The sequence below is a fragment of the Pseudopipra pipra genome, chromosome 27 (genome assembly GCF_036250125.1).
Source record: "Pseudopipra pipra isolate bDixPip1 chromosome 27, bDixPip1.hap1, whole genome shotgun sequence".
Lineage (NCBI taxonomy): Eukaryota > Metazoa > Chordata > Aves > Passeriformes > Pipridae > Pseudopipra > Pseudopipra pipra.
In genome coordinates, this window is record NC_087575.1 from 3,854,005 (window position 1) to 3,881,852 (window position 27,848).

Genomic DNA, 27,848 nt, shown 5'->3' on the forward strand with positions numbered 1-27,848 from the left:
GACCCCGGAGCTGGAAGATGATGCAAAAGGAAAGGTTTGGCTGTCAACTAGAAATAGGTCAGTTCCTGTCTCTAACCTGCCTTCCTGGCCACCTCTGACTGCCCAGGAGGGAGTCCAGCTATGATCCTGCTCATGGTTTGGATACCAATGGATCCCAGGAGCTTGAACCTCAGCATTTTGGGGAACAGAAGAGCTGAGCTGTGCTCAGCCCTGGAAAATGATGCAAAAAGAAGAGCAGCCCCTGGCTTGGGTATCAACTAGAAATAGGTCAGTGCTTGTCTCTAACCTGCCTTCCTGGCCACCTCTGACTGCCCAGGAAGGGGGTCCAGATATGATCCTGTTCCTGGGTTTGGGTTCCAATGGATCCCAGGAGCCTAAACCTTGGCATTTTGGGGAACAGGCTGCCTGGAGTTGGACCCCTGAGCTGAAGAGCTGAACTGTGCTAAGCCCTGGAAGATGATGCAAAAAGAAAGGTTTGGCTATCAACTAGAAATAGGTCAGTTCTTGTCTCTAACCTGCCTTCCTGGCCACCTCTGCCCAGGAGGAGGTCCAGCTTTGATCCTGCTCATGGATACCAATGGATCCCAGGAGCCTGAACCTCAACATTTTGGGGAACCTCAGCATTTTGGGGAGCATTTCTTGTGCTCAGCCCTGGAAAATGATGTAAAAGGAAGGGCAGGCCCCTGGCTTGGCTTTCAATTAGAAATAGGTCAGTTCCTGTCTCTACCCTGCCTTCCTGGCCACCTCTGCCTGCCCAGGATTTGCTCCCAGCACAGCCACACCCCTGGGTGCCCACAGCATCCCCCACATAACACCCCAGGCACGGTGCCCTCTCCGTGGCAGCCATGGGAGCTGTCTGGGAAGGCTCCAGGTCTGCTGAGGCCCCACCTGTGCACCCTGTGGTTCCCTTCTTGACGAAGTAGCCGAGCTGGCAGTGGCAGATGAAGGAGCCCTTGGTGTTCTCACACTCGCCGTGCAGGCAGATGTTGGGGTTGAGGTCGCACTCGTTCACATCTGCAGGAGGAAAAGAACCATGGAACACCACAGGGACTCTGGGGCAACCCTCTGCATCCCTTCCTGCATCCACCACAGTCCTCACCAATGCAGGTCTTCATGTCCAGGGATGCCATGAAGCCGTCGAAGCAGAGGCACCGGTACTCGCCGGGGATGTTTGTGCACTGCCCACCATCACAGATGTCAGGATTATCCTCACACTCATCGATATCTAGAGAGGGGAGACCATTGCCAAGGTAAACAGGACTGTGGAAGCCCAGGAGGGAGGCACAGGAGGGGCTTTGCTCCAGATCCTGCAGTTCTGGGAGCCCGTGAGAGGGGCTGGACAGGAAAATCACCCCTGGGGAACGGGCTCAAAAATGAGACTCCCTCGCCCTGAAGCAGCCACAGAGGTGCCTGGGGCAGCACCTCCAAGGGTTGAGGTGGGCACTGACCTGCACAGGGCCTCTTGTCTGGCACAGGCACTGACCTGCACAGGATCTCTTGTCTGGCACAGGCACTGACCTGCACAGGATCTCTTGTCTGGCACGGGCACTGACCTGCACAGGACCTCTTGTCTGGCACAGGCACTGACCTGCACAGGATCTCTTGTCTGGCATGAGCACTGACCTGCACAGGACCTTGTCTGGCACAGGCACTGACCTGCACAGGACCTTGTCTGGCACAGGCACTGACCTGCACAGATCTCTTGTCTGGCATGGGCACTGACCTGCACAGATCTCTTGTCTGGCATGGGCACTGACCTGCACAGGACCTCTTGTCTGGCATGGGCACTGACCTGCACAGATCTCTTGTCTGGCATGGGCACTGACCTGCACAGATCTCTTGTCTGGCATGAGCACTGACCTGCACAGATCTCTTGTCTGGCATGAGCACTGACCTGCACAGATCTCTTGTCTGGCATGAGCACTGACCTGCACAGATCTCTTGTCTGGCATGAGCACTGACCTGCACAGATCTCTTGTCTGGCACGGGCACTGACCTGCACAGATCTCTTGTCTGGCACGGGCACTGACCTGCACAGGATCTCTTGTCTGGCATGGGCACTGACCTGCACAGGACCTCTTGTCTGGCATGGGCACTGACCTGCACAGGACCTCTTGTCTGGCACAGGCACTGACCTGCACAGGACCTCTTGTCTGGCATGGGCACTGACCTGCACAGGACCTCTTGTCTGGCATGAGCGCGTAGCCCTCGCTGCAGCTGCACTCGTAGCTGCCCTCTGAGTTGGAGCAGTGGGTGTCACAGCCCCCGTTGGTGATGGTGCACTCGTCGATGTCTGGGGACAAGGGACAGGTCAGGCAGCAGTTTGGGTCGTGGGTTGGGGTATGTGCCTCGCAGCAGAGGTGCTGAAGAGGACACCAATGCCTTCCCCCCAGCCACAGCCACCCACACTTCCTCACCGGCAGATTTGGCCGTCACTCAACCAGGAAGTTCCCCCTTGTCCAACCCTCCAACGCCCCGCTGAGCGTTATAAATAACAGACAAGACACCAGGAGGGCTCTGGGCTCATCCTGGGGTCCTGGAATGACTCTTTGGCACAGAGAAGGACTCACCAACACAGCCCTGCCTGTCCAGCGTGGCCTGGAAGCCCGAGTCGCACGAGCACTGGTAGGTGCCGATGACGTTGACGCAGCGCCCGTTGCGACACAGGTTGTCACTGAGGGAGCACTCGTTGATATCTGGGGGGGGAAGAGCAGTTGGAGCAGCCAGCTGGGCTGATTCCCACCCTGGGAATCCCCTGGTGCCCACCCCGGGGTCTCCAAACTGAGTTTGTCGTTGCCCTGTTGGTCGGTGCTCAGTGAACAGCAGAGCAAAATGGTCCCTCCTGGGTGAGGGTGTTCTAACCATGTATCATGGAATCACAGGGTGGTTTGGGTGGGAAAGGACCTTAAGGATCATCTCATTCCACCCTCTGCCATGGGCAGAGACACCTTCCACCAGCCCAGGTTGCTCCAACCTGGTCTCGGCCGCTCCCAGGGAAGAAGACATTCGTACCCCCGGCACGAGACCTGAGCTTCCCTGGGTGATTCCCCTCGCTGTGACACAGGTTTCCATCCTCTCACCTATGCAGGTGTTGCCCTCAGCTGTCAGCTCGTGGCCAGGGGGGCAGATGCACTCGAAGCTGCCGTCGGTGTTCATGCAGATCCCGCCCCGGCACAGCAGCGGGTCCCGCTCGCACTCGTTGATATCTGCACACAACGACACCAATTGTCCCCTTCCAGAGGGTTTTCCAGCTCACAGGGCAGTGCTGGTGCCAGCAGCACAGTCCCCACCACCAGAGGGACATCCCAAAAAACACAGGGATATCCCAAAATCACCCGGGATTGGGTGAGTCCGGTGGACTCCTGGTTGAAATCACAACCTTGACCTCAGCAGGACATAAAGTGGGACATCAGGAGCAAGGACATTATTAGCTTTGTGCAGCTGAGCCAGCAAGGACTAGGAGGATAATTCCCAGCCCCCCCATCCCAGTACATTTTCACAAATCCCATCAGCAGGGGAAGAATTCCTTGGAAAACGTGTGGTTGGTTTGATAGAACACCAACAGACCTTCTTGGGAAGAGCCTCCTGAGCTCCAGTGTCACACAGGGGGGTAGGAAACAACCCCCACATTGCTGGGAAAAAATCACATGTGGACCAAAAAGATGGAATTTACAAGGAACTGGAGAAATCCCTGGAATAGGTGAAACTGCTGGGAGAGAGACGGGATCCGTTCAAAATGAAAAATAAAAACCAAAAGGGACAGAAAAGTTTATAAATGCCAGGCTGGAAAACCCAAACAAGGGAAACTCCTGGAATGGTGAAGTGGTGATGGCTGGAAACAAAAAAACAACACAAGGAGGAGATGAAAAGTCTGGAGCCTTGTTATCAGTGGATTATCCATGGAGGGAGACCTTGGAGAAGGTTCTTTGTGATCTTCTAAGATGCTGTCCAGGCAAGTCTTTATGTGCTTCACAGTCACATTCCTTGGAAAGGGCAAGTGCTGGGATGAATCTGATCCTTTAACTTTTGGAAGAGGAGTCTGAGGATGAGGTTCTTTATTCTGGTCCCAGAATGGAGTTTGTCAAAATCAAAAGATTTTGGGTTCTTGAATACCCCTAGAATTGACTGGAGATGTCCTGCAGTGACAGGAAGAGGGTAAAAAAACCAGGGAAGCCTCCCTGGAAGTGCTCAGAGGATTCATCCACAGCTGCACCCTGAGAAATGTGAATTGAGAGCACAAAGCCTTTGGGTGCAACAGGAAGGAGCTGAGGGAGCTAAAAATCTCTCCCAGAAACCCCTCAGTGCCAGCAGAGACAGGGAGGGAGGTTGGATGTGTGGGAAGAACCCAGTTTCTTCTCAGGTGTTTATTTTTCAGATTCTGAACTTGAAATTAAGAGGGGAATATTGCACCTTCCTTGGATAAAACACTCTGATGGGATCTTCAGGTTATCCACAGCTACAAGGGACTGGGATCCACCCAAAAATGGGGGTGACAGGTCCTTATCAGACACCCCCCAGCAGCTGTGCCTCGGGTTCTCCACGGTGGGAGCCTATTCCTGGTGAATTCCAGGCTGCATTTCCCCTGCCCTTGTTGTCAGCCACAGCCACAGGCTGGAAAGAATTCCTCCCCCAGGAGGCTGGAGGCAAACAGAGGTGGGAAAAAGTGAATCCTGGAGCAGAGGAAAGGCCATAATGTCACTTTGGGGGTGAGGTGACTCAGCTCCCTGTCACCTCAAGGACAAGGTGGAGTTGGATATAATATAATAATGAGCAGATAACAACGAGCTTTAAATAAATAAAGAACAATTTATATATAAAGATATTAGACATCCCACTGCTGCAAGGAGCCAGCAGGTTGTTGGTGGGGACTGTGACAGTCTCAGTGTCTCAGAGGAGGAGGAGGAATATGATGAGTGGGAGCTGTGGGAACCCACACCACAACCTGCACGGAAAAAACAAACCCCAGGCCAGTGGCAGGGCAGGGATTGGTTTCAAAGAACACAGAGAATAAAACATGAAAAATAAATAAATGGTGTTGAATCACACCAAGGGCTGAAGTGGTTTGAAAGTCCAAGCCAAAGCAGAACATCAAGAGTAGGTCAGTGAGACAAGTGAGTCTGGCTGGACAGACGAGGAAAAGAACATGGAATGCCAGGAATTAGAGGACAGCAAGAGTCTGGCTGAGCTGTTGGAGAAGAACTGAGGTACTGAGGTCACTGATGGGATTTTTTAAGCTCCAAACAAGAATTATTAAATTGAAAACAGATGAGACTCTGACAGAGTAAAAACAAGCACGAGGTGGATGGGAGGAGCTGTAAAGAATTATCTGAGGATAAAGGACCATGAGCTGGGCAGGTGAAAGGAGCTTTTACAGTTACAACTGAAAAGTGAGTGGGGCAGGAGAGTGTGTGGATGGTCTACCAGAACTTCTCAGGAAGGAATTAATCCCTGAAAATGTCTGGGGAGCTGGGCAGGGACCTCTTTCATGGCTGAGGCTGGTATGGAATTGCTGCAGAGCCCAAGGAAAGGTGTAGATTAAATATCACACCCAGTGATATTTAAATATCACATAAAGTGAGACCAGGTTGAGAGACATTTTAGAAGAGATTCAGTGGAAAGGAGCCCAAAAAAACCAGGATGAATCAGCAAGGTTCTGAGCTGGAAGAGACACAATCCATCTCCTGGTGGACCTCTTGCTCAGCAAGGTGTATCTCCATGTCCTCCTGCCAGGGGAGGCATTTGATTTAATTTGATTTAATAATGACACGTGGCTGGAGGATGGACCATGACAGCAGTGCTAGAAAGACAGAAGTTTAATTTATCTCCTAATACAGGAGTGGAAATAACAGGTCTGCTCATCTGCCAGGGTGTTTGAAAATGGTTTAGTGCAAGGGTTGACCACGTGAGGTTAATAATGGGTGGAGATGGGGGGTGTTTAGAGTGGGGAATATGTAAACAACCACAGGATCCCAGAATGGTTTGGTTTGGAAGGAACCTTAAAAATCATTCAGCTCCAGCCTCCTGCCAGGGGCAGGGACACCTTCCAGTGGCTGAATTCATCAGTGGCCAAATCAATAATAGGTGGCTGAGAAGGGGAAGGAGATGAGACACCACGGAAAGTAAAAAGGCCAAGTGGGGGAGAGAACTGGAGCTCTCAAACACCCAGTCCAAGCTGCTGGGCTGGCACAGCTCCACCAGCCACTGGCCAGTGCCCAGGAGAAAGGTGGCAGGAATGAAAACACCAGGCATGGATCCTGGCCCAGCTCAGTGGCAGTGCCAGGCTCGAGCTCCAGCTGCCGGGGGCTGAAAGGAGAGGAAGGTGAATGGCCAAGGTCTGGGGCAGGGGAAGGTCCAAGGGAAGAGGAGCATGAAATGAAGAAGAATGGACTTGGTTCAAGGACATGAACAAGCACAAGATGAAGAAGGAAATACAAGGTGATCAGTGGGTGACATCTCCCAGCTCTTATCTCAGCTCACGAATCCTTCGCCCTTTTTTTCCCCTCCTCATCCCCGTTGCCAAGGGGAGGGAGATAAATTTAACTATTAATAAATAATTAATAAATTTAACTAATATCCCCACTCTGAGCCTGTTTTCCCACTCTGATGGTAACCAGTGGGTGACCTCTCCCAGCTCTTAACTCACGAATCCCTCGCTGGTTCTTTCCCCTCCTCTTCCCCGTTGCCGAGGGGAGGGAGACAAATTTAAGTAATCAATTAATAAATAATTAATAAATTAAACTAATAAATTAATAAATAATTTATAAATGTAACCAATATCCCCACTCTGAGCCTGTTTTGCCCACTGTGATGGTGATCAGTGGGTGACCTCTCCCAGCTCTTATCTCAGCTCACGAATCCTTTGCCGGTTCTTTCCTCTCCTGTTCCTCATTTCCAAGGGGAGGGAGATAAATTTAACTAATAAATTAATAAATAATTAATAAATGTAACCAATATCCCCACTCTTGAGTCTGTTTTGCCCACCGTGATGGTGATCAGTGGGTGACCTCTCCCAGCTCTTAACTCACAAATCCTTCACCGGATTTTTCCCCTCCTCTTCCCTGGTTGCTGAGGGGAGGGAGATAAATTTAACTAATCAATTAATAATTAATAAATTTCACTAATAAATAATTAATAAATTTTACTCATATCCCCACTCTGTTTTACCCATGGTGGTGATCAGTGGGTGACCTCTCCCAGCTCTTATCTCAGCTCACGAATCCTTCTCCAGTTCTTTCCCCTCCTCTTCCCCATTTCCAAGGGGAGGGAGAGACCCAGCCAGGGTCAACCCCCTCCTCCTGGCCAAGGGCAGGTCCTTTTGAAACGAGAGCAAGGCCTAAAAGAGTTAACTGAGGGATCTTGCTCTGTTGAGAAACCCCCCCTGACACCTGCTCTGCCTGTGCTGCTGAAGAACTCGTTCTGTTCTGCTCGCTGGACCCAAACCTAATCACAAGAAGAAGGCTGGAAATGCTACACAATCAACCTAGAGGTCATAAATTAAGACAGGGTAGGCATCTGACTGGGAGAAAAGGGCTTAGAGCCAAGGGTTTCTGCAAGCTCCAGTAGTCAGGATGTTAACAACAGAAAGGTGAGGAGGTCAAAGCGAGAAGGAAGAGAAACAGGTCCCCGATTTGAGGCTGAAGGCTGGAACCAGCACCAACACCCAGTGCCAAGAGAAAAAACTGGGAAGCACCACCCTAAGCTCCACCCAGACCCTGCCTATTATTAGTATGTATGATTAGATGTTGTAATCATGTGAATATCCATGTTAAAATGTTGCAATCATGTATGCAGACTGTATAAATCCCCTGATTTTTGCATCGGTGCTGGCCTAGGTTAAAAAGGGCTTTCCTCTGAAGCTGGAAAGTGGTTAACTCCAGGGGGGGGGGTTTCTTGGTGTTGACCCAATCAGCACCCCTGCAAAATGAAAACAGATCACCCCAGACCAGAAAAGAAGTATTAAACTGCCTTGCCCCCCACCCTGCTGCCACGCTGGCAGTTTGAGACAGAGCAAAGGAGCTCTGGGAGGACACTGGGGGCAAAGACTGAGCTGAGAGCTGCCCTAAATGTTCTGACTCGAGGGAACTCGACCCCTAGAGGAAGGGATTTCCATGGGATGTCTTGCATTCTGTGATATGACCATGGGGAAGTGAATTTTGTCCCTGCTGGCAGCCCACGGGCGAGACCTTCAGTTGGAGCTGAAGGGCTGAGGGGTGAGAAGAGACCCCCTTGTGTGTGATGGAGAGAGAGAGATTTCAGCTGTGCCAACTCCAGCTACAACTGCTGCTTTGAAGAGGAGAGACACTGCTGCCCTGAAAGTGGAAAGGATCTTTCCTTCTTTCCTTCTGAGCTTTCACTGGAGGGAAAGGAGGGACTCGATCTAAATGTTGCTTTACCATAGGAGAGAGAGTTAGAATTGTGTCTATAACGTATTATAGTATTTATTTGTGTAATAATTGTAATATAATTCCCTTCCCCCCCCATACTGAGTTGTGTTATGTCTGGAAAAACCTCTCACACTGAAGTAAATTGCAGGAGGGGGGGCTTGGACTTGGAAACTGGATTTCTGAGGGTCTCAAACCACGACAGGCGCCTTCGAGCGAGTTCGCCCGGCGCCGGGTGAATAAACACCTGGCTGCTTAGAGACAAAAAGCTCTTAATTCTGAGGGGTTTTTTTTTCAGCCTCACTTACCCATGCAGTTCTTCATCATCATGAAGCCGCTCTCGTAGCCCTCGAAGCACTCGCACTCGAAGCTGCCCGGGGTGTTGACGCACGTGCCGTGGCCGCACAGGTCCGGCGAGATGCGGCACTCGTCGATGTCTGTGGAGAGAGGGACACACTGCCTTCAAAATCTGCAGCCTGTCATTATTATTGATATTATTATTTATATTATTTATATTATCCTGGCCTGCATCAGGAACAGTGTGGCCAGCAGGAGCAGGGAAGTGATCCTTCCCCTGTGCTCTGCGTTGGTGAGGCCACACCTGGAGTATTGTGTTCAGCTCTGGGCCCCTCAGTTCAGGAAGGATATTGAGGGGCTGGAGCGGGTCCAGAGAAGAGCAACGAGGCTGGGGAAGGGACTGGAGCACAAGTGCTGTGAGGAGAGGCTGAGGGAGCTGGGGTTGTTTAGTCTGGAGAAGAGGAGGCTTAGAGGAGACCTCATCACTCTCTTGAGCTCCCTGAAGGGAGGTTATAGCCAGGGGGGGTTGGTCTCTTCTCCCAGGCAACCAACAACAGGACAAGGGGACATGGGCTCAAGCTCTGCCAGGGGAGGTTTAGGTGAGATGTTAGGAAGAAATTCTTTACAGAGAGGGTTATCAGGCATTGGAACGGCCTACCCAGAGAGGTGGGGGATTCACCATCCCTGGAGGTTTTTAAAAAGAGATTGGACGTGGCCCTTAGTGCCATGATATAGGAATTGGAGTTGGATCAGGGGTTGGACTTGATGATCTTGAAGGTCTTTTCCAACCCAACCTATTCTATGATTCTATGATTATTATTTATATTATCATTATTTATATTATTATTATTTATACTATTATTGTTTATATTATTATCATTTATATTATCATTTATATTATTATTGTTTATATTATTATCACTTATATTATTATTATTTATATTATTATTTATATTAATTTCACGAGTTTGTGGTGCACTGTTGGGAACCCTCAGACCCTCACGATACAGTCATCATCACCTTGTGTAAGAAGAAAGGAGCTAAGTCAGACTGCTCAAATTACCATGGTGTTACTCTGCTCTCCATTGCTGGCAAAATCCTGGCAAGAATACTCTGCTAGAGCAGAAGGAATTCTACCTGAAAGCCAGTGTAGGAGCACCACAGACATGGTGTTTGTTCTCAGACAACTGCAAGAGAAGTGTGGGGAACAGAACAAAGATGGGTAGAGCCCTCCCCAGATCTTCATTCACAAAGCCTAGCCATGATTATTTATAATATTATTATTTATATTATTATTATTATTTATATTATTATTATTTATATTATTATTATTTCTCTTACTATTATTTCTCTTACTATTATTTCTCTTACTATTATTTCTCTTACTATTATTTCTATTACTATTATTTCTATTACTATTATTTCTATTACTATTATTTCTATTACTATTATTTCTATTACTATTATTTCTATTATTATTATTTCTATTACATAGGTTTTAGCACAGCTCCAGCACTTTTAGCCCAGCACCTCCATGCCAGGTTTCCAAAGGTGTTGTTTAACATCCCCTGTTGGGGATTCCAAGGGTGGAAAAAACCCACCTTGTTGTGAAAATGTGCTCAGAACAAGACAGAGCTTGACAGAGCCAAGTCAAAACAACTCAGAAGCCCTGAAGATGTTCCAAGAAGGACAGAGATGACGATGAGGAGGATGGGGATGAAGGGGTGGGTGTTTTGGGACCACCAACTCAGCTCTGGGAGGGGGGGCTGAAGGGATGGGACAGACGGTGTAACCAAGGAGGTGATATCCAAATATTAGAATTAGATGGTGTTATAAAAATTGTAAAGGCCTGTACTGTGTGTGTGTGCAACACACCCTTGTGCACCAAAGTTACTACAGTTAAAGAGCTGCTTTCTACCTTTCTCTACTCAAAATTGCCCAGAGAATTATTTATATAATAAATAATTTCCTCCACCAGGGAGTGGAGGAAGGACAGGCCACCAGCACCACTAAACTCAGCACTGGTCTTCAAACACTCATTTCAGCTCAAACTCAGTGCACAGGGGCTGGCAGGTCTGAGCCAGCAGAGCAGGGAACTCCTCATCCTGGAGGGAGGGACAGCAGCCAAGCTGTCTCCCTGGGGCAGGGCTCATCCCTCACCCCACGAGCAGGAGGAGCCTCATGGAATCACGGGACGGTTTGGGTTGGAAGGGGATTTAAAGTTTATCCAGTTCCACACCCAGCCATGGGTGAGAACCCCCCATCCTGGTGCCCTGAAGGACCCCCTGAGACCCCATGTCGGTGCTGGGGGTTGGTGTGTGTGCCACAGAGCACTGCCTGAGGCTGCAGCTTTCCAGGCTCCCTGGAGGCACGAGAGACATTAATTGGCACCAAAATCCAAGGAGGAGAGGTGTCAAAGGATCATGGAATCCCAGACTGGTTTGGGCTGGGAGGGACCTTAAAGCTCATCTCATTCCACCCCCTGCCATGGGCTGGGACACCTTCCATTATCCCAGGTTGCTCCAAGCCCTGTCCAAGGACACTTCCAAGGACGGGCATCCACCACTTCTCCCCGTCCCGCCTCCTTTCCTGGCCTCGATGCTTCTGCTTATGGTTGGCTCCTCGCCACGTCCCTAAAACAAGTGCCACCACCCCCCTGGGTGGCACCACCACGCTGAGCACCCCCAAAGGCAGCAGGGTGGGCAAGGGGTGGCCCAGAGGGGGTCCCTTACCCGTGCAGTTCCTCTCCTCGGCGTCCAGAGCGAAGCCGTTGCCGCAGATGCACCGGAAGCTGCCGATGGTGTTCCGGCACGTGCCGTGAGTGCAGAGCCCAGAGAAGACCTTGCACTCGTTCACATCTGAGGGTGGAGAAGAGCAGAGGTTCACAGAGGGGGTATCTCTGAGCCCAGAGCCCCCGGGGCGGGCGGGCAGAGCACAGCGAGGCGCTTTTCCCAGCTTTCCGCTCACCTTTGTAGAAGGGCCTCCCCGAGAGCACGTCCCCGCGGTTGGCGAAGCCGGGCCCGCGCGGGCAGATGGCCTTGAACTCGCCGGTGCCCGGCTTGGGGCACTCCTCGCAGTCGCTGCCCCAGGCCGAGCCCACGGAGCAGCAGCACATGTCCATGCGGTACTTGCCGGGCAGGGGCTCCGTGCACTCGTCCTCGTCCCAGCGCATGTAGCACTGCTCCACCCGCACGTCTGGGGGGCACAGCAGGGCTCAGAGACCCCCCTGAGGCGCCCACCCGCCGCCAAAACCAACCCTGGCACCCTCTGGGACTGGCTTTGTGTGGTAAAAATCACCCTGGCACCCTCTGGGACTGGCTTTGTGTGGTAAAAACCACCCTGGCACCCTCTCTGGGACTGGCTTCTCATGGTAAAAGCCATCCTGGCACCCTCTGGGACTGGCTTTGTGTGGTAAAAACCACCCTGGCACCCTCTGGGACTGGCTTTGCATGGTAAAAACCATCCTGGCACCCTCTCTGGGACTGGCTTCTCATGGTAAAAATCACCCTGGCACCCTCTGGGACTGGCTTTGCATGGTAAAAACCATCCTGGCACCCTCTCTGGGACTGGCTTCTCATGGTAAAAATCACCCTGGCACCCTCTCTGGGACTGGCTTCACATGGTAAAAACCACCCCAGCACCATCTGGGACTGGCTTCACATGGTTAAAACCATCCTGGCACCCTCTGGGACTGGCTTCACACAGTAAAAACCATCCTGGCACCCTCTCTGGGACTGGCTTCTCATGGTAAAAACCATCCTGGCACCCTCTCTGGGACTGGCTTCACATGGTAAAAACCACCCCAGCACCATCTGGGACTGGCTTCACATGGTAAAAACCACCCTGGCACCCTCTGGGACTGGTTTTACACACTCCCTGGAGTGGCTTTGGCTGGGGCATCCTCCAAACAGTGCCCAGGTTCACAAACCACTCTTGGCACCCTCTGGGACTGAGTTCACAGGGTCCCTGGAGTGGCTTTGGTTGGAGAATCATCCAAACTGCCCAGGAATGGGCTGTTCACCAACCACACCTGGCACCCTCTCTGGGACTGGCTTCACATGGTAGAAACCACCCTGGCACCCTCTGGGACTGGCTTTACATACTCCCTGGAGTGGCTTTGGTTGGGGAATCATCCAAACTGCCCAGGAATGAGCCATTCACAGAATATGCTGACAAGGAAGGGACCCCCATGGCTGCAGCACTGGGACCTTCATTTCTTTCTCCAAGGGCCGGTGTTTCCCCAGGCAGGTCAGGCACCGACCTCTCCTTCACACCAGAGCTTCCCATGGGGGCTTCTGGTGCCCCACAGACCCTTCTCACAGAACCATGGAATATCCTGAGCTGGAAGGGACCCACAGGGATCATCCAGCCCAACCCTTAGCCCTGCACTGGACACCCCAACAATCCCATCATGTCCCTTGGAGCATTGTCCAAACACTCCTTGAATCCTGTCAGGGTTGGATGCTCAACCACTGCCCTGAGGAGCCTGTTCCAGTGCCATTCCCTTTTTTTTTTTGGAATGCTGTGAGAGATTTCACAGCATGGACACAACCAGCCTGGGTCTGCTGGCAACAGGGCCGGCGAATGGCCCCTCCCTGGTGCTGGAAACACAGATGGTCCCTGGGAAGGGCAGAGGTTTGTCCCTGTGTGCCTAGGAGTAATCAAAATTAGGTGATTTGGCCACTTCTGAAGTCCCCCCAGGAAGAACAACTGCTGGACTCGGGGACACGAAGCTGTGGCAGCTTTGCCTCGGTTCAGCTGCCGGGTTTTGGTGCCCTTCCCAAAGATGCCACCACTCGATTCCCAAGAATTCCCGCTGCACGTGGCAGGGAGGGGGGGAGAGGGGCCAGGATCTGGGTGAGAGGAGGTGCCCTTACCCACACACGTCCTGGCAGTGCCATCCAGGGTCAGCCCCTCGGGGCACTCGCAGCGGAAGGAGCCGGCGGAGTTGACGCAGCGCCCGTTGGGGCAGACGCCGGGGAACACCTCACACTCGTTCACATCTGTGGGCACAGGAGCAGGAGAAGGGCGTGAGACTGGCACGGGGACAAGGCCAGCACGGCCTCCAGGGGCTCCTGGAGGAGATGGAAGGAGCCCAGAGCTGCCCTGCCAGACTAAAAAGTGACAGCTCGCTCCACGAAAAGCACATTGTCCCTGCACGGCCACAGCCAAGCCCAGCCAGGGGCTGAGCACAGACAGACAGACAGACAGACAGACAGACAGAGGCCACACATCCACAGAGTCCAACAAAAGGCCAGAAGGTGTAGAACCTCCCCTCCCAGACTTGGAGAGGCAGGATAGCAGCAAATGAACAGTGACCACGATCCCAAGGGAAAGTTTCCCGTGTCCTGCTGCAGCTGTACCTTCACAGGTGACCCCCTTCATCCGGGCGTATCCCCGGGGACAGGCAGTGTCTGCAAGGAAAGATGGGAATGTCAGCAGAGGAACGGGCTGCTCCTGCCTTCCTGATCTCCCAGAGAATCAGGGAATATCCTGAGCTGGGAGGGTCCCACAAGGATCATCCAGTCCAGCTCCTGGTCCTGCACAGGACACCCCAACAATCCCACCCTGTCTCTCAGAGCGTCGTCCAAGAGTTCTGGACATGTTCCCCAGGGTTTTCCTTTGTTCTTCTTCACCCCCTGCCTCTCTTTATTCAAGGAGTTGGGGCTTAATTTGTCCCCTACAAACACAGAAACATCCACAGCAACAATGCAGCAGGATTTGTGTAGAATCCTGGAATATCCTGAGCGGGAAGGGACCCTCAGGGATCATCAGGACACCCCAGCAATCCCTCAGAGGATCATCCAAACCCTCCTGGAGCTCTGGCAGCCTTGGGAAATAACCATTCCATGGGGAGCCTGGTCAGTGCCCCACCATCCTCTGGGGAGGAAGAACCTTTCCCTGAGATCCATCCCAAACCTCCCCTGGCACAGCTCCATGGATTTCCATGGAAAAAATGGGCAACACGGAGCAGGGAAGGATTTCAGAGCAGCTGGAATTTATCAGGGATCCTACAGGTTAAAGCACAATTCCTGGATTTACGAAAGCAAGTGGGAGGGGAATGGATAAGACAGAGATGGAGACTGGATTTATTCAGAGAATCCCAGAATATCCTGAGTGGGAAGGGACCCCCAGGGATCATCAGGACACCCCAATGATCCCACCCTGTCCCTCAGAGTGTTGTATAAACCCTCCTGGAGCTCTGGCAGCCTTGGTCCTGTCCCCACTGCCCTGGGGAGCCTGGTCAGTACCCACCACCCTCTGTGGATGAAGAACCTTTCCCTGAGATCCATCCCAAACCCCCCTGGCACAGCTCCAGGCATCCCCTGGGGGATCCCCGTGCCAGGCAGGGCCTCACCGATCTCGCAGCGCTCGCAGGGGCTGCCCCAGGCTGCCCCCAGGGTGGCACAACACTCCGACTTGAGCGTGGCCCCGTTGATGTTCACCTCGCAGCGCCCGTCCTGGATGTTGAGCCAGCAGGTCCCTTTCATGCTGTCTGCAGGGATGAAGACAAGGAGAGAGTGAGGAGCTGCTCCACTCCCAGGTTCATGGAACCCTGAGGAGCAGCCCTGGAACCCTCTCTGGCTGCAAGGTGGCTGTTGGTCCTTGGGGTCACTCTGTCCTTCAATCTGTGGGGCCAAGTGGGTTCCAGCAGGGACACAAACCCTGCTGGTCCCCAGAGCCCTGTCCTGCCCTTTTCCCATTCTCAACCTGCTCCTTTTCTGGGTGGAAATAGTCCTTTATCCGTCTGTCCTGTGATGCTTTGCAAGGCCCTGACCATCGAGGAGTGGGAAGTGGGAACCTTCCCATGGCCTTGATGACAAAGGATCCACTTTTTCTCGACGTGCCTTTAATGTCACCACACCCCCAACCCATCTGCTGAGGGAGAACCCACCATCCTGATGCCCTAAAGGATCCCCTGGCACCCCATAGGGACCCTGGGTTCCCCTGGGACCCCGTGTGGGGGTGCAGCACAGCCTGAGGCTGCAGCTTTCCGGGTTCCCTGGAGGCAGGAGAGACATTAATTGGCACCAAACTCCAAGGGAACACTGAGTGGGAAGGAGAGATGTCAAAGGATCATGGAATCCCAAACTGGTTTCGGTCGGAAGGGACCTTAAAGTTCATCCCCTGCCATGGGCAGGGACACCTTCCACTAGCCCAGGTTGCTCCAAGCTGGCCTTGGACACTTCCAGGGATGGAGCAGCCACAGCTTCTCTGGGAAAACCTGTGCCAGGGCCTCCCCACCCTCACAACCAGGAATTCCTTCCTGATATCCCACCTAACCCTGCCCTCTGGCAGTGGGAAGCCATTCCCTGTGTCCTGTCCCCTCTATCCCTTGTCCCAAGTCCCTCTCCAGCTCTCCTGGAGCCCTTTCAGGCCCTGGGAGGGGCTCTCAGGTCTCCCTGGAGCCTTCTCTTCTCCTTGGACACTTTCTGGGATGGAGCAGCCACAGCTTCTCTGGGAAAACCTGTGCCAGGGCCTCCCCACCCTCACAGCCAAGAATTCCTTCCCAATATCCCATCTATCCCTTTGGCAGTGGGAAGCCATTCCCCCTTGTCCTGTCCCTCCATCCCTTGTCCCAAATCCCTCTCCAGCTCTCCTGGAGCCCCTTCAGGCCCCGGAAGGAGCTCTAAGGTCTCCTTGGAACCTTTTCTTCTCCAACCTGACCTTGGACACTTCCAGGGATCCAGGGGCAGCCACAGCTTCCCTGGGAAAACCATTCCAGGGCCTCCTCCCTCTCCCGGGGAAGGGTTGGAATTCTGTGATCTTTTTGATCCCTTCCAACCCAAACCGTTCCACGATTCCACAGCTCTGAGAGGTGTTTGCTTCCCTCCTCCCAGGGAGGAATTTAACCCCCCCAACACCCAACCTAACCCTTCCCTCCTCCAGCTTGAGGCCGGTCCCCCTCATCCCACCATCCGTGCACTCGGAATGCCAGGAAGGCGCCAAGGATGCCCAGCCAGGGGTGCTGGTGGGCACTGGGAGAAGTCCAGGAGAAGGTCCCTCCTTACCCACGCAGATGGTGCCAGTGGGGTCCAGTTTGCTGCCAGGGGAGCACTCGCAGGCGAAGGAGCCGGCGTTGTTCCGGCACACGCCGTTCACACACGGGTTGGACGTGCACTCGTTGATGTCTGGGGGGACAAAGGGACTGTCATGGGGGGACAAAGGGACAGTCACCAGGGGGACAAAGGGACAGTCACCAGGGGGGATAAATTTCTGGGCTCAGAACTGGGGGAGGTGGCAGCAAAGAACGTGGAGATGGGGGGTTTTAATTGAGTTTTTAAGTTATTTTTTTAAATATGGGAATGAAATAAAAGATATGAAAAATAATATGTGAAAGATGTAATAGTCTGTGAAGGGTATAAAATGTGAAATAAATATCTAAAATATCTAAAATAGAAAATACAATAATATGTAAAATATATAATCATCTCTGAAGGATATAAAATGTATAAAATGTGTAATATCTAAATATCTAAAATAGCTAAAATATAAAATATAATAACCTATGAAGGATATGTAAGGATATAAAAGATATAAAATGGGTAATATACAAATATCTGAAATAGCTAAAATATGAAATACAGTAATATGTAAAAGATAGAATAATCTATGAAGGATATGTAAGGATATAAAATGTATAAAATGTGTAATATATAAATAGCTAAAATATAAAATACAATAATATGTAAAATATATAATAATCTATGAAGGATATAAATATATAAAATGTGTAATATATAAATATATAAAATAGTTAAAATATAAAATAAAATAATATGTAAAATATATAATAATCTATGAAGGATATAAATATATAAAATGTGTAATATATAAATATATAAAATAGTTAAAATATAAAATACAATAATATGTAAAATATATAATAATCTATGAAGGATATGTAAGGATATAAAAGGTGTAATATCTAAATATCTAAAATATCTAAAATAGAAAATACAATAATATGTGAAATATATAATCATCTATGAAGGATATAAAATGTATAAAATGCCATTTTTCACCTCCTTTACAGAAAATCTGCTTTTTTTCACTAAACTTTTCTGTGCCAAGTGCCAGTTCTCAAATATCTGAGGACTTTGTGGACAGGAAACAATTTCTCCCACTCCAAAACCCAACCTTTCAATCAAATGCCCTAAAACTTGCAATTTTGGTCAGGCTTCAGCTAAAATTTCAGGGGCCTGGAGGAAATGGTTCTGGTTTGCAGGCACTGAAAAGCCCAGATGTTCTGGGTTTGGGTGTCCACTCCTTTGATGGAAGTGTGAAACTTCACCTTAGGGAAAAAAAACCCCAAACCCACAAACCCAAAAGCTGGAGATGAAATGACCAAACCCACAAACCCCAAATCCTGGAGATAAAATGACCAAACCCAAAACTTGGAGATAAAATGACCAAAGCCAAAAGCTGGAGATGAAACCATCAAACCCAAAAACCCAAAAGCTGGAGATGAAACCACCAAAGCCACAAACCCTGGAGATGAAACCACCAAAGCCACAAACCCTGGAGATGAAACCATCAAACCCACCAACCCAAAACCCTGAAGATAAAACCACCAACCCCACAAACCCAAAAGCTGGAGATGAAACCACCAAAACCACCAATCCCAAACCCTGAAGATAAAACCACCCACCCCACAAACCCAAAAGCTGGAGATGAAACCATCGAATGCAGAAACCCAAAACCCTGGAGATGAAACCACCAAACCCAAACCCTGGAGATGCAACCATCAAACCCAAAAACCAGAGATGAAGCATCCAAACCCACCAACCTAAAAGCTGGAGATGAAACCACCAAACCCCCCAACCCAAACCCCTGGAGATGAAACCACCAAACCCACAAACCCTGGAGATGAAACCATCAAATCCACAAACCCAAAACCTGAAGATGAAACAACCAAAGCCACAAACTCAAAACCCTGGAGATGAAACCATCAAACCCACCAACCCAAAACCCTGAAGATAAAACCACCAACCCCACAAACCCAAAACCTGGAGATGCAACCATCAAACCCAAAAACCAGAGATGAAGCAACCAAACCCACCAACCTAAAAGCTGGAGATGAAACCACCAAACCCCCCAACCCAAACCCCTGGAGATGCTCAAGTCCCAAGCGCTGTGGTCGAAAGGGAACCAAAGCCATGGCAGCCCTTGAGCTGCCTTTCAGGCAGGCCCTCAGGCCACGGGTTTTTCCACCCCGTGGAGCTGTTTGTGGTGGCTCCAGAGCCCCGTTACCTTCACAGGTGTCCGTCTCTGTCCTGAAGACGAAGCCCTTGGGGCAGGTGCAGGTGTAGCTGCCGGGGGTGTTCCTGCACAGCCCGTTGTCGCACAGCAGACGGTTGACGGTGCACTCATCAACATCTGGGGACAGGGGAGAGAAGGGGTTCCTGAGCCACAGCACCAGCCCCACAGAGCCTGGGAGGAGCAGAAGTTCAGCTCCACCCTCACAGTGAGACAACCCAAGACATTCAATCACGTCTGTGCGGGTTCTCACGGGCACCTTCGTGAGTGTCCTGGTTAGAACAGCTGGGACCAGTTCATCACTGCATGGGTGCAACCCAAAACTGGGCATTCTACAGCCTTCCATGCCATTGCCCAGAAACTGTTATCAACAGACCATTTACACCCTCTGCCCAGAGCAGCCCTGACTCCTCAGGCCATAAACTGGGTGTTCAGAGGCCTGGGAGAGAGGAGGGTGCTCCTGTCCTCACACCCAGTGTGGAACTCCCCCCCTGAGGGAGGCACTGGGCATTCCTGCCTGAACCTGAGGATATATAATCTTGGGGTCTTGGGACTTTTTTAACCACTGGTGGGATCCAGAGGAAGACTGCAGATCACTGCTCTCAACCAGACTGAGACCACCACTCTCAACCAGACTGCACCAGCACTCTCACCAACAGGTTTTTTCCCCTCTCCTTTTACTTTGGGCTCAGAGGGGCCCAAAGAACACCACTCTGTTCATGCCCCAGGGTGCTGGGTTATACATTTGGGTTTTGTGGGTTAAAACCAACTGTTTGTCTGTATAATCGTACTTATTGTATTATTTTATTAAATCGTTATTCTGACTTATAACCTCTCCTTTGAGTTGAGTTCATTTCCCCTGCTGGTTCACCTTTAAACCAGCACAATGAGGCAGCACTGAGCGGGCACAGGGCTTGTGGGCATCACCTGGAGGTTCTGGCTCCTGCCCCCCTCTGCCCAGCCCGTGCCCTGGACTCACCCACGCAGTTCTTGCCCGTGGGGTCGGACTCGTAGCCCAGGTTGCAGATGCAGCGGTAGCTGCCCCGCAGGTTCTCACACATCCCGTTGGGGCAGATGTCCGGGTTCAGGGCACACTCGTTGATGTCTGGCAGAGAGAAAAGTCAAATGGGATGGACCACGGCGAAGGGAAACACCAGAACATCCCATCTCCCCAGCCCTCATCGTTCCTCGGTGTCCACCCACAGCCAGAAGCACAATCCCAGACTGGTTTGGGTGGGAAGGGACCTTAAAGCCCACCCAGTCCCACCCCCTGCCATGGGCAGGGACACCTCCACTAGCCCAGGTTGCTCCAAGCCCTGTCATGCCTGGCCTTGAGCACATCCCAGCAGGGGCATCCACCACTTCCCCCTGTCCTGCCTACTTTCCTGCTTTGATCCAGTATATCCTGGGGAACGTTGTTCCTCTCCCTCTGGAGCTGTGGAGCTGGGGATACACAGCTGATCTGGCACAGAGCTCTGAGCTCAGGAGGAGCTGGATGAGGGGATGAGATAAGCCCAGTTCCAGGAGGGCTCTCAGCTCCTTCTGTCACATTCCTGAGTCTTCCAAGAGCACCTTTATCCCGGTGCTCAGCTCTGGGATTAATTATCCCTGCATTCAGCACCAAGTGCCCCAGAAGGGTGGCAGCCAGGTGGGCAGCACCTCTTCCTCTGCAGCAGCATCACCTCCCTGCTTGTTTTGGAGTCTGGGCAAAGAGGTTTCACCCTGGCAAGAACCAGCCCAGGGCAGGCCCAGCAGTGCCCTGGCAGTGCCACGGTGCCAGATGGCCACAGACCCAGGCCAGCCCTTCCCAGACACTGCTGGCCTTTGTCTCCAGGCAGTTGGAGTTCAGTTCCATCCAGGGAAAAGCAGCCCTGGAGAGCTTGGAGTGTGCCTGTGGGCAGGGCTGGGCTGACCAGGGCTTTATACATATATATATTTTCAGACTATTTTATGCTGTATTGATTTTAATATGTTAAAGGTGGATGAAGACCAAGAGATTCTGGTCAAATGCATATTTACATCTAGAGATATATTAGTTCCATACTCTCAGATCTGAAGAATCAAAGAGACATTTCTCACTTAGGAAGTATAACCCATCAAACTGATTAAATATTAGTATCAAAGTCTATTTATGAGCTGCCAAAGTGACTGATACAATCAGTGAAGTTCTTGTTTCAGTAAATGTGATCTGTTGAGCTCTCTGGGCTTCATCCACTTGCCTGCACAAAGACTTACATCTGATATTTCATTAAGTATCCAGCACATTTTCATGGATCTGGTTAATTTGGCCATTTGTCTTTCTGGAATGGAGAAGTCTGGGCTGGGCTACTAAAACATGACACAATTCCTTGCTAGAAAGAGCCTTATCATTACCCTGAGCCTGACTCTGGCCAGGACACCGTGCCCTGGCTGGAAGCCCAAGAAGTCACCAGGGTTTTGCCTCTGGCTCATTCCCATTTGGAAGGTTTTGAGAGGTTGTTATCTGGCTGCTTTGTTCTCTCCCTGCTGGTCCAAGCACTGCCCAGGGCTGGCACTGTGACTCAAAGCAGCCCCTTGGCAACACCCCCCCACACACACAAACTTATCACCTCCCTCTCCCACCCTGGAGGAGCCGGAGGGAAACAACCAAGAGGGGAGGGAAACAACCAAGAGGATGGAGTTGGTCACGCTCAGTCGTTGCCATCAAAGCAGGGAGCGAAGCCAAACTCCGTGGGAGCATCCCCAGAAACGCAGCTCCCACAGGGGTGCCAGGAATCCAGCCCTCAATCCTCAGGGAGAGTTACTCAACACCAGCTCGTGGTGGTTTGGGGAGGGGGGGAAAAAATCCCACAGTGCCCGTTTCTCCTCCTCCCTGTGCCCGACTCACATCCCACCCACTGGCACGGAGGGAGGGTCTTGCAGGCATTAAAACCCAGCCAGGCTCTGAAAGCCCCCCCTGTGCCCCCTCACGCTCAGCTCTCACACATACATGGGCTGTGCCAACCCTCAAGCACAGTCAGCAGTGCCAAGGCTCTCCTGGCACAGCCTCCCGGTGCCACATCACTCCTGGTGCCACTCAAAACCCTGGAGATGAAACCATCAAACCCACAAAACCTGGAGATGAAATGACCAAACTCACAAATCCAAAACCTGGAGATGAAACCACCAAACCCAAAAACCTAAAACCTGCAGATGAAACGACCAAAACCACCAACCCAAAACCCTGGAGGTGAAACAACCAAACCCTCAGACCTAAAACCCTGGAGATGAAACCATCAAACCCACAAAACCTGAAGATGAAATGACCAAACCCACAAACCCAAAACCTGGAGATGAAACCACCAAACACAAACCCCCAAAACCCTGGAGGTGAAACCACCAAACCCACAAACCCAAAACCTGGAGATGAAACCACCAAACCCAACAAACCCAAAACGCTGGAGATGAAACAACCAAACCCACAAACAAAAAACCCTGGAGATGACATGACCAAACCCAAAAGGAGGGTGTGACCAAACCCTGAGGGTGACAGGAGACGAGTCCAGGGCTTGGGCTGCACAAACCTCTGCCATCAGCCGTTATCCCGATGCCGCTGCTGCAGAGAGCCTGGAATTCCGCTGTGGAGAAAGGACAGCAGAGCCATGAGCTTTGCTGGGCACTGCACCCAGTGCCAGTAACTCTGCATTTATTGTTTGTTTGTTTGTTTGTTGGAATGTCAGCTCCAGGCTTCCCCAGCAGGGCCTGTTTGTGCTCACACAGCGTGGATTTTAAAGCTGATGCTCCCAGTTGGAGTCCAACATCCCTGCCGTGAGATCAGCACCAGATTTGGGGACCCAGCCCTCATTTGTGGACTGCCTGGCACCCCTTTCCCCCTGCCTGTGGCTTTCCTGTGTCACTGCCAAGCTGCCAAAGCCATCAGGAGGGTTCTGAGCACCTTCCTGGGGTTTTACACGCTCAGAATCACAGAATGTGCTGAGTTGGAAGGGACCCCCAAGGATCATCCAGTCCAACTCCTGGCCCTGCAGAGGACCATCCCCATGTGCCCAAGAGCATCACCCAAAAGCTCCTGGAGCTCTGGTGGCCTTGGGGCTGTGCCCACTGCCCTGGGGAGCCTGGGCAGTGCCCAGCCACCCTCTGGGGGAAGAACCTTTCCCTAATTCCAGGTTATACTGTGGATATAATTACGCCCTGGCCACTTGGGTGTCATTTTGTGGCTGTTGAAACTGAGGTTTCACTTGGTTCCTCCAGTCAAAGTTGCAGCCTGGATTAACCTGGATTGCTCAGTAATCATTGGAGAATCCTGGAATATCCTGAGGAGGACGGGACCCACAAGAGTCATCCAGTGCAACTCCTGGCCCTGCACAGACACCCCAACAATCCCCCCCTGTGCCTGAAAGTGTTGTCCAAACCCTCCTGGAGCTCTGGCAGCCTTGGGGCCGTACCCACCGCCCTGGGCAGCCTGGTCAGTGCCCCACCACCCTCCGGAGGGTGGAGGAGAAAGAAGAAGCGGAGCTCACCCGAGTTCTTGGCCGGGCAGGGCTGGCAGGGCTCTCCGAAGCCGTGGTCCGGGTTGGCACAGCAACACTCGGACTTGGTGACGGCGCCGGGGAAGGGGCGGGCGCAGGTGCCCTTTTTGATGCCCCCGTAGCAGGTGCTGCGCATGTGGGTGTCCACGCAGACCCGGCCGTCCACGCCGATGGCCAGCCCGCCCAGGCACTCGCAGCGGAAGGAGCCCTCGGTGTTGATGCACCAGCCGTTCATGCAGATCCCGGGGGTCTCGCACTCGTCGATGTCTGAGGGAAGGAGGGGACACCGGCGGGGGGGGTCAGCTGCCCACGGGGACACGTGGGGAGGGACAGGTGGAGAGGGGTGAGGGACAGGTGGAGGGGGGTGAGGGACACACAGAAAGGGGTGAAGGGCACATGGAGAGGGCAGAAAAACACATAGATAGGAGTGAAGGACACGTGGGGAGGGATGAGGGACACGTGGAGAGGGGTTAGGGACGTGGGGAGGGGTGAGGACATGGAGAGGGGTGAGGGACAGGTAGAGAGGGGTGAGGGACATGGGGAGAGGGGTGAAGGGCATGTGGAGAGGGGTGAGGGATGTGGGGAGGGGTGAGTGACACACAGAAAGGGGTGAAGGGCACATGGAGAGGGCAGAAAAACACATAGATGGGGTGAAGGACACGTGGGGAGGGGTGAAGGACACGTGGGGAGGGGTGAGGGATGTACAGAAAGGGGTGAAGGACACACAGAGTGGGGTGAGGGACACATGGAGAGGGGTGAGGGACACGTGGGGAGGGATGAGGGACACAGGGAGAGGGGTAAAGGACATGTGGAGAGGGTGAGGGACATGTGGAGAGAGTGAGGGACACGTGGGGAGGGTGAGGGACACGTGGGGAGGGTGAGGGACATGTGGGGAGGGTGAGGGACATGGGGAGAAGGGTAAAGGACACGTGGAGAGGGTGAGGGACACGTGGAGAAGGGTGAGGAACACGTGGAGAAGGGTGAGGGACACGTGGGGAGGAGTGAGGGACACGTGGAGAGGGTGAGGGACACGTGGAGAGGGTGAGGGACACGTGGAGAGGGTGAGGGACACGTGGAGAGGGTGAGGGACACGTGGAGAGGGTGAGGGACACGTGGAGAGGGTGAGGGACACGTGGAGAGGGTGAGGGACACGTGGAGAGGGTGAGGGACACGTGGAGAGGGTGAGGGACACGTGGAGAGGGTGAGGGACACGTGGAGAGGGTGAGGGACACGTGGGGAGGGGTGTGAAGAGGGGTGAGGGACAGGTGGAGGGGGGTGAGGGACACGTGGGGAGGGGTGAGGGACACGTGGGGAGGGGTGAGGGATGTACAGAAAGGGGTGAAGGACACACAGAGTGGGGTGAGGGACATGTGGAGAGGGGTGAGGGACACGTGGAGGGGCAGAAGGACACATCAACATTTTCCCTCGTGCCCATTCTGGGGGGAAGAGACAGATTTCTGGTGGCAGAGCAGGAGCTGCCGGGCAACAGCCTTGGTTGTTCTCAGCTCCCCGTGCTCTGAGTCACAGCAGTAACCCCAGGGAATGGGAAGGGGCAGGGAACAAGCTCAGGGATCCACACACCAACACAGTAGCGCCCGTTGGGAGCCAGAACGAATCCGGGCTTGCAGATGCACTTGAAGCTTCCGTCCTCGTTGATGCACATCCCGTTGAGGCACATGTTGGTGGTGGCACACTCGTCGTGGTCTGGGGAGGACAAACATCTGGGCTGAGCCTGAGAGCAGCAGCAAGACCCTCCTGTGCTCAAAAACCCTCTGAGTCCCATCTCAAACTCTTGTTGCAAACTCTTCCTCCTTCCTTGAGGAAGAGGGATGGTTTGGGGTGGAAAGGAGCTTAAACAGCATCTGCTCAAACCCCCTGCCATGGGCAGGGGCACCTTCCCACTGCTTCTCCCGGTGAGAAGAAGGAGAAGTCCTGCTGGGAACTTTCTTTCCCACCTTTCCTGGTGGGAAGAAGTCCTGCTGCACCCCCGGTACTCTCAGCCAGTGAAAGACTCAGACACCAGGTGCTGGAGCATGTCCTGCTTCCAAACCCGGCCCTGCTGGTGCTCCTGGACCCCAAAACCCACAGGAGCACTCACAGCCTTATAAAAAGCCCCTTCCCACTTGAGCTCTCTCATTTTAAGACGTCCTAGAGCTGAAGGGAGTGCAGGGGTAGGAAGGGGATTTAAGGGATTTAAGGAGGTCTGATTAAACCAACCATCAACCCCGAGGGAGAACATAATCCCAGCCCAGTCCCAACCTCCCCAGGGGCCACCAGGAGCCTCACCAACACAGTTCTTGCCATCAGGGGTGATCTCAAAGCCAGCGTTGCAGATGCACTGGAAGCTGCCGTCGGTGTTGACGCAGCGGCCGTTCCTGCACATCACCCCGTTCATGATGCACTCATCGATGTCTGCCAGGAGAGGGACACAGCAAGGTAGGAGCAGCTTAATAATCTCCAGTTTAATAATCTCCAGTTTAATAATCTCCAGTTTAATAATCTCCGTGAGAAAACCAGCCAAGTGCTCTCAGACTCCAGAAGAATTCGCCTCAAAAACATCTAGTTGGGGAAATTCGGAAAGCTTTTCGCGCTGCAAACTGAGGGGTCCTTTGGAAACCATTTGGTTGGAAAGAGAGGAAAAGTTAAGAATTCCACAGGGAAATCTGCCTTTGCTTCTTGTTTCCTTTGTGGTGGAATGTTTCCTTTCCATCATTCTCTTTTAGCAGTCCCTCATCTTTGTGCTGCAAGGCCCTGAGAGAACAACCTTGCTGGGCGTCCTACACCGATACAGATTCGCCTCAAAACCCCATCTTCTGCCAAATAAAATCCCTTAAACAGAGTTCTGCTCTTGGAAAGGACTCTGTGGCTTCCTTGATTGTCACCAAGCAATTTTAAGGCAGATTAGGGCAGAGGGAACTTCTCCAAGACAGATCCCACCACACACACGTGGCCGGAGGTTGGTTGGTGTCTGGGGACTCCTCACTTTAGTTTCCCCTTTAGAACCATTCCCCTTGGGTTCCCAGGGCTCTGACACCCCTGGAGCTCATCCAAAGGAGAGGGACAACCCTTACCAATGCAGGCCTGCTTGGTGGGGGTGCTCTGGAAGCCCTCGTGGCACTTGCAGTGGTAGGAGCCCGGGGTGTTGACGCAGTCGCCGTGCACGCAGGGGCTGCTGGAGCACTCGTCCACATCTGCCAGGGGAAAACACCAAACCCTGAGCGTCCAGGAGACACAACCAGCTCCCAGGACAGGCACAAGAATGGCTGGGAAGGTGCTGAGCCCCTTGTGCTGACAGCAAGGTCCCTCAGATGGCAGCACCCCAACAAGGATCCCCCTCAACGCGGTGTCACCTGCACAAGGACACTCAATCCCAGTCTGTGTCACTGAGGAAGGTGTTTAACAGTGCTGGTCCCAGTGTGGACCACTGGGGACACCACCACTCGTTCCTGGTTTCCACCTGAACTGGGATAATTTGGACACAACCCTCCAGACAATTCCTTGTCCACCCAACCCACACCACTCCAACTCAGAGCTAAGGATGGTGCAGGGAGTGATCTGAAAGGCCTTGCAGAAGTAGATGACACCTGTAACTCTCCTCTTTTTCCCTGGTGAAGCCACACCATGATCAAAGGCCACCAGGTCAATGCCTTTGAAAATCTCTGTGGGTTTGTCTTGAGAAAAACACCAACTTTCCCTTTGCTTTGTCACTGAAGTTCCATTTTCATAAGGACAGAGAAAATTTTCCATCATCCCACCTGACATGATCCCTCCACCCTCTGTCTCCAGCCTCTTGTGGGAAGCTCTGATGGGATCACAGAACCACAGAACATGCTGAGTTGGAAGGGACCCCCAAGGATCATCCAGTGCAACCCTCAGCCCTGCACAGGACTGTCCCCAAGAGTCACACCCTGTCCCTCAGAGCATCATCCAAACCCTCCTGGAGCTCTGGCAGCCTTGGGGCTGTGCCCACTGCCCTGGGGAGCCTGGGCAGTGCCCAACCACCCTCTGGGGGAAGAACCTTTCCCTAATTCCAGGTTATACTGTGGATATAATTACACCCTGGGCACTTGGGTGTCATTTTGTGGCTGTTGAAATTGAGGTTTCACTTGGTTCCTCCAGTCAAAGTTGCAGCCTGGATTAACCTGGATTGCTCATTAATCATCATAGAATCATGGAACATCCTGAGCTGGAAGGGACCCCTAAGGATCATCCAATTCAACTCCTGGCCCTGCCCAGGACACCCCAAATCCCCCCCTGTCCCTCAGAGCACTGTCCAAGAGTTCTGGACATGTTCCCCAGGGTTTGCTTTTTTCTTCTCCACCCCCTGCCCCTCTTTATTTAAGGAGTTGGGGTTAATTTGTCCCCTACAAACACAGAAACATCCACAGCAACAATGCAGCAGGAT

The 27,848-nt window shown here is 52.3% G+C and overlaps 2 protein-coding genes across 2 annotated transcripts in view; both read right to left on the reverse strand.

The window, feature by feature from the left end:
* Positions 1-15,169, reverse strand: part of FBN3 (fibrillin 3) — a 47,620-nt gene extending 32,451 nt beyond the window's left edge. Inside the window, exons 1-11 of the mRNA XM_064637195.1 lie at positions 15,037-15,169; positions 14,042-14,092; positions 13,556-13,681; positions 11,646-11,873; positions 11,411-11,536; positions 8,690-8,818; positions 3,081-3,206; positions 2,571-2,696; positions 2,171-2,293; positions 1,100-1,225; positions 889-1,014 (exon numbers count right to left, since the gene is read on the reverse strand). Coding sequence (XP_064493265.1) covers positions 889-1,014; positions 1,100-1,225; positions 2,171-2,293; positions 2,571-2,696; positions 3,081-3,206; positions 8,690-8,818; positions 11,411-11,536; positions 11,646-11,873; positions 13,556-13,681; positions 14,042-14,092; positions 15,037-15,169 — 1,420 coding nt within the window. The remainder of the gene's footprint in view (positions 1-888; positions 1,015-1,099; positions 1,226-2,170; positions 2,294-2,570; positions 2,697-3,080; positions 3,207-8,689; positions 8,819-11,410; positions 11,537-11,645; positions 11,874-13,555; positions 13,682-14,041; positions 14,093-15,036) is intronic.
* Positions 15,170-15,302: 133 nt separating this feature from the next.
* LOC135403211 (fibrillin-2-like) overlaps positions 15,303-27,848 on the reverse strand; it is a 71,603-nt gene continuing 59,057 nt past the window's right edge. The window contains exons 13-21 of the mRNA XM_064636948.1: positions 26,515-26,634; positions 25,730-25,855; positions 25,025-25,147; positions 23,435-23,710; positions 22,481-22,534; positions 19,918-20,043; positions 18,933-19,058; positions 16,691-16,810; positions 15,303-15,307 (exon numbers count right to left, since the gene is read on the reverse strand). Coding sequence (XP_064493018.1) covers positions 15,303-15,307; positions 16,691-16,810; positions 18,933-19,058; positions 19,918-20,043; positions 22,481-22,534; positions 23,435-23,710; positions 25,025-25,147; positions 25,730-25,855; positions 26,515-26,634 — 1,076 coding nt within the window. The remainder of the gene's footprint in view (positions 15,308-16,690; positions 16,811-18,932; positions 19,059-19,917; positions 20,044-22,480; positions 22,535-23,434; positions 23,711-25,024; positions 25,148-25,729; positions 25,856-26,514; positions 26,635-27,848) is intronic.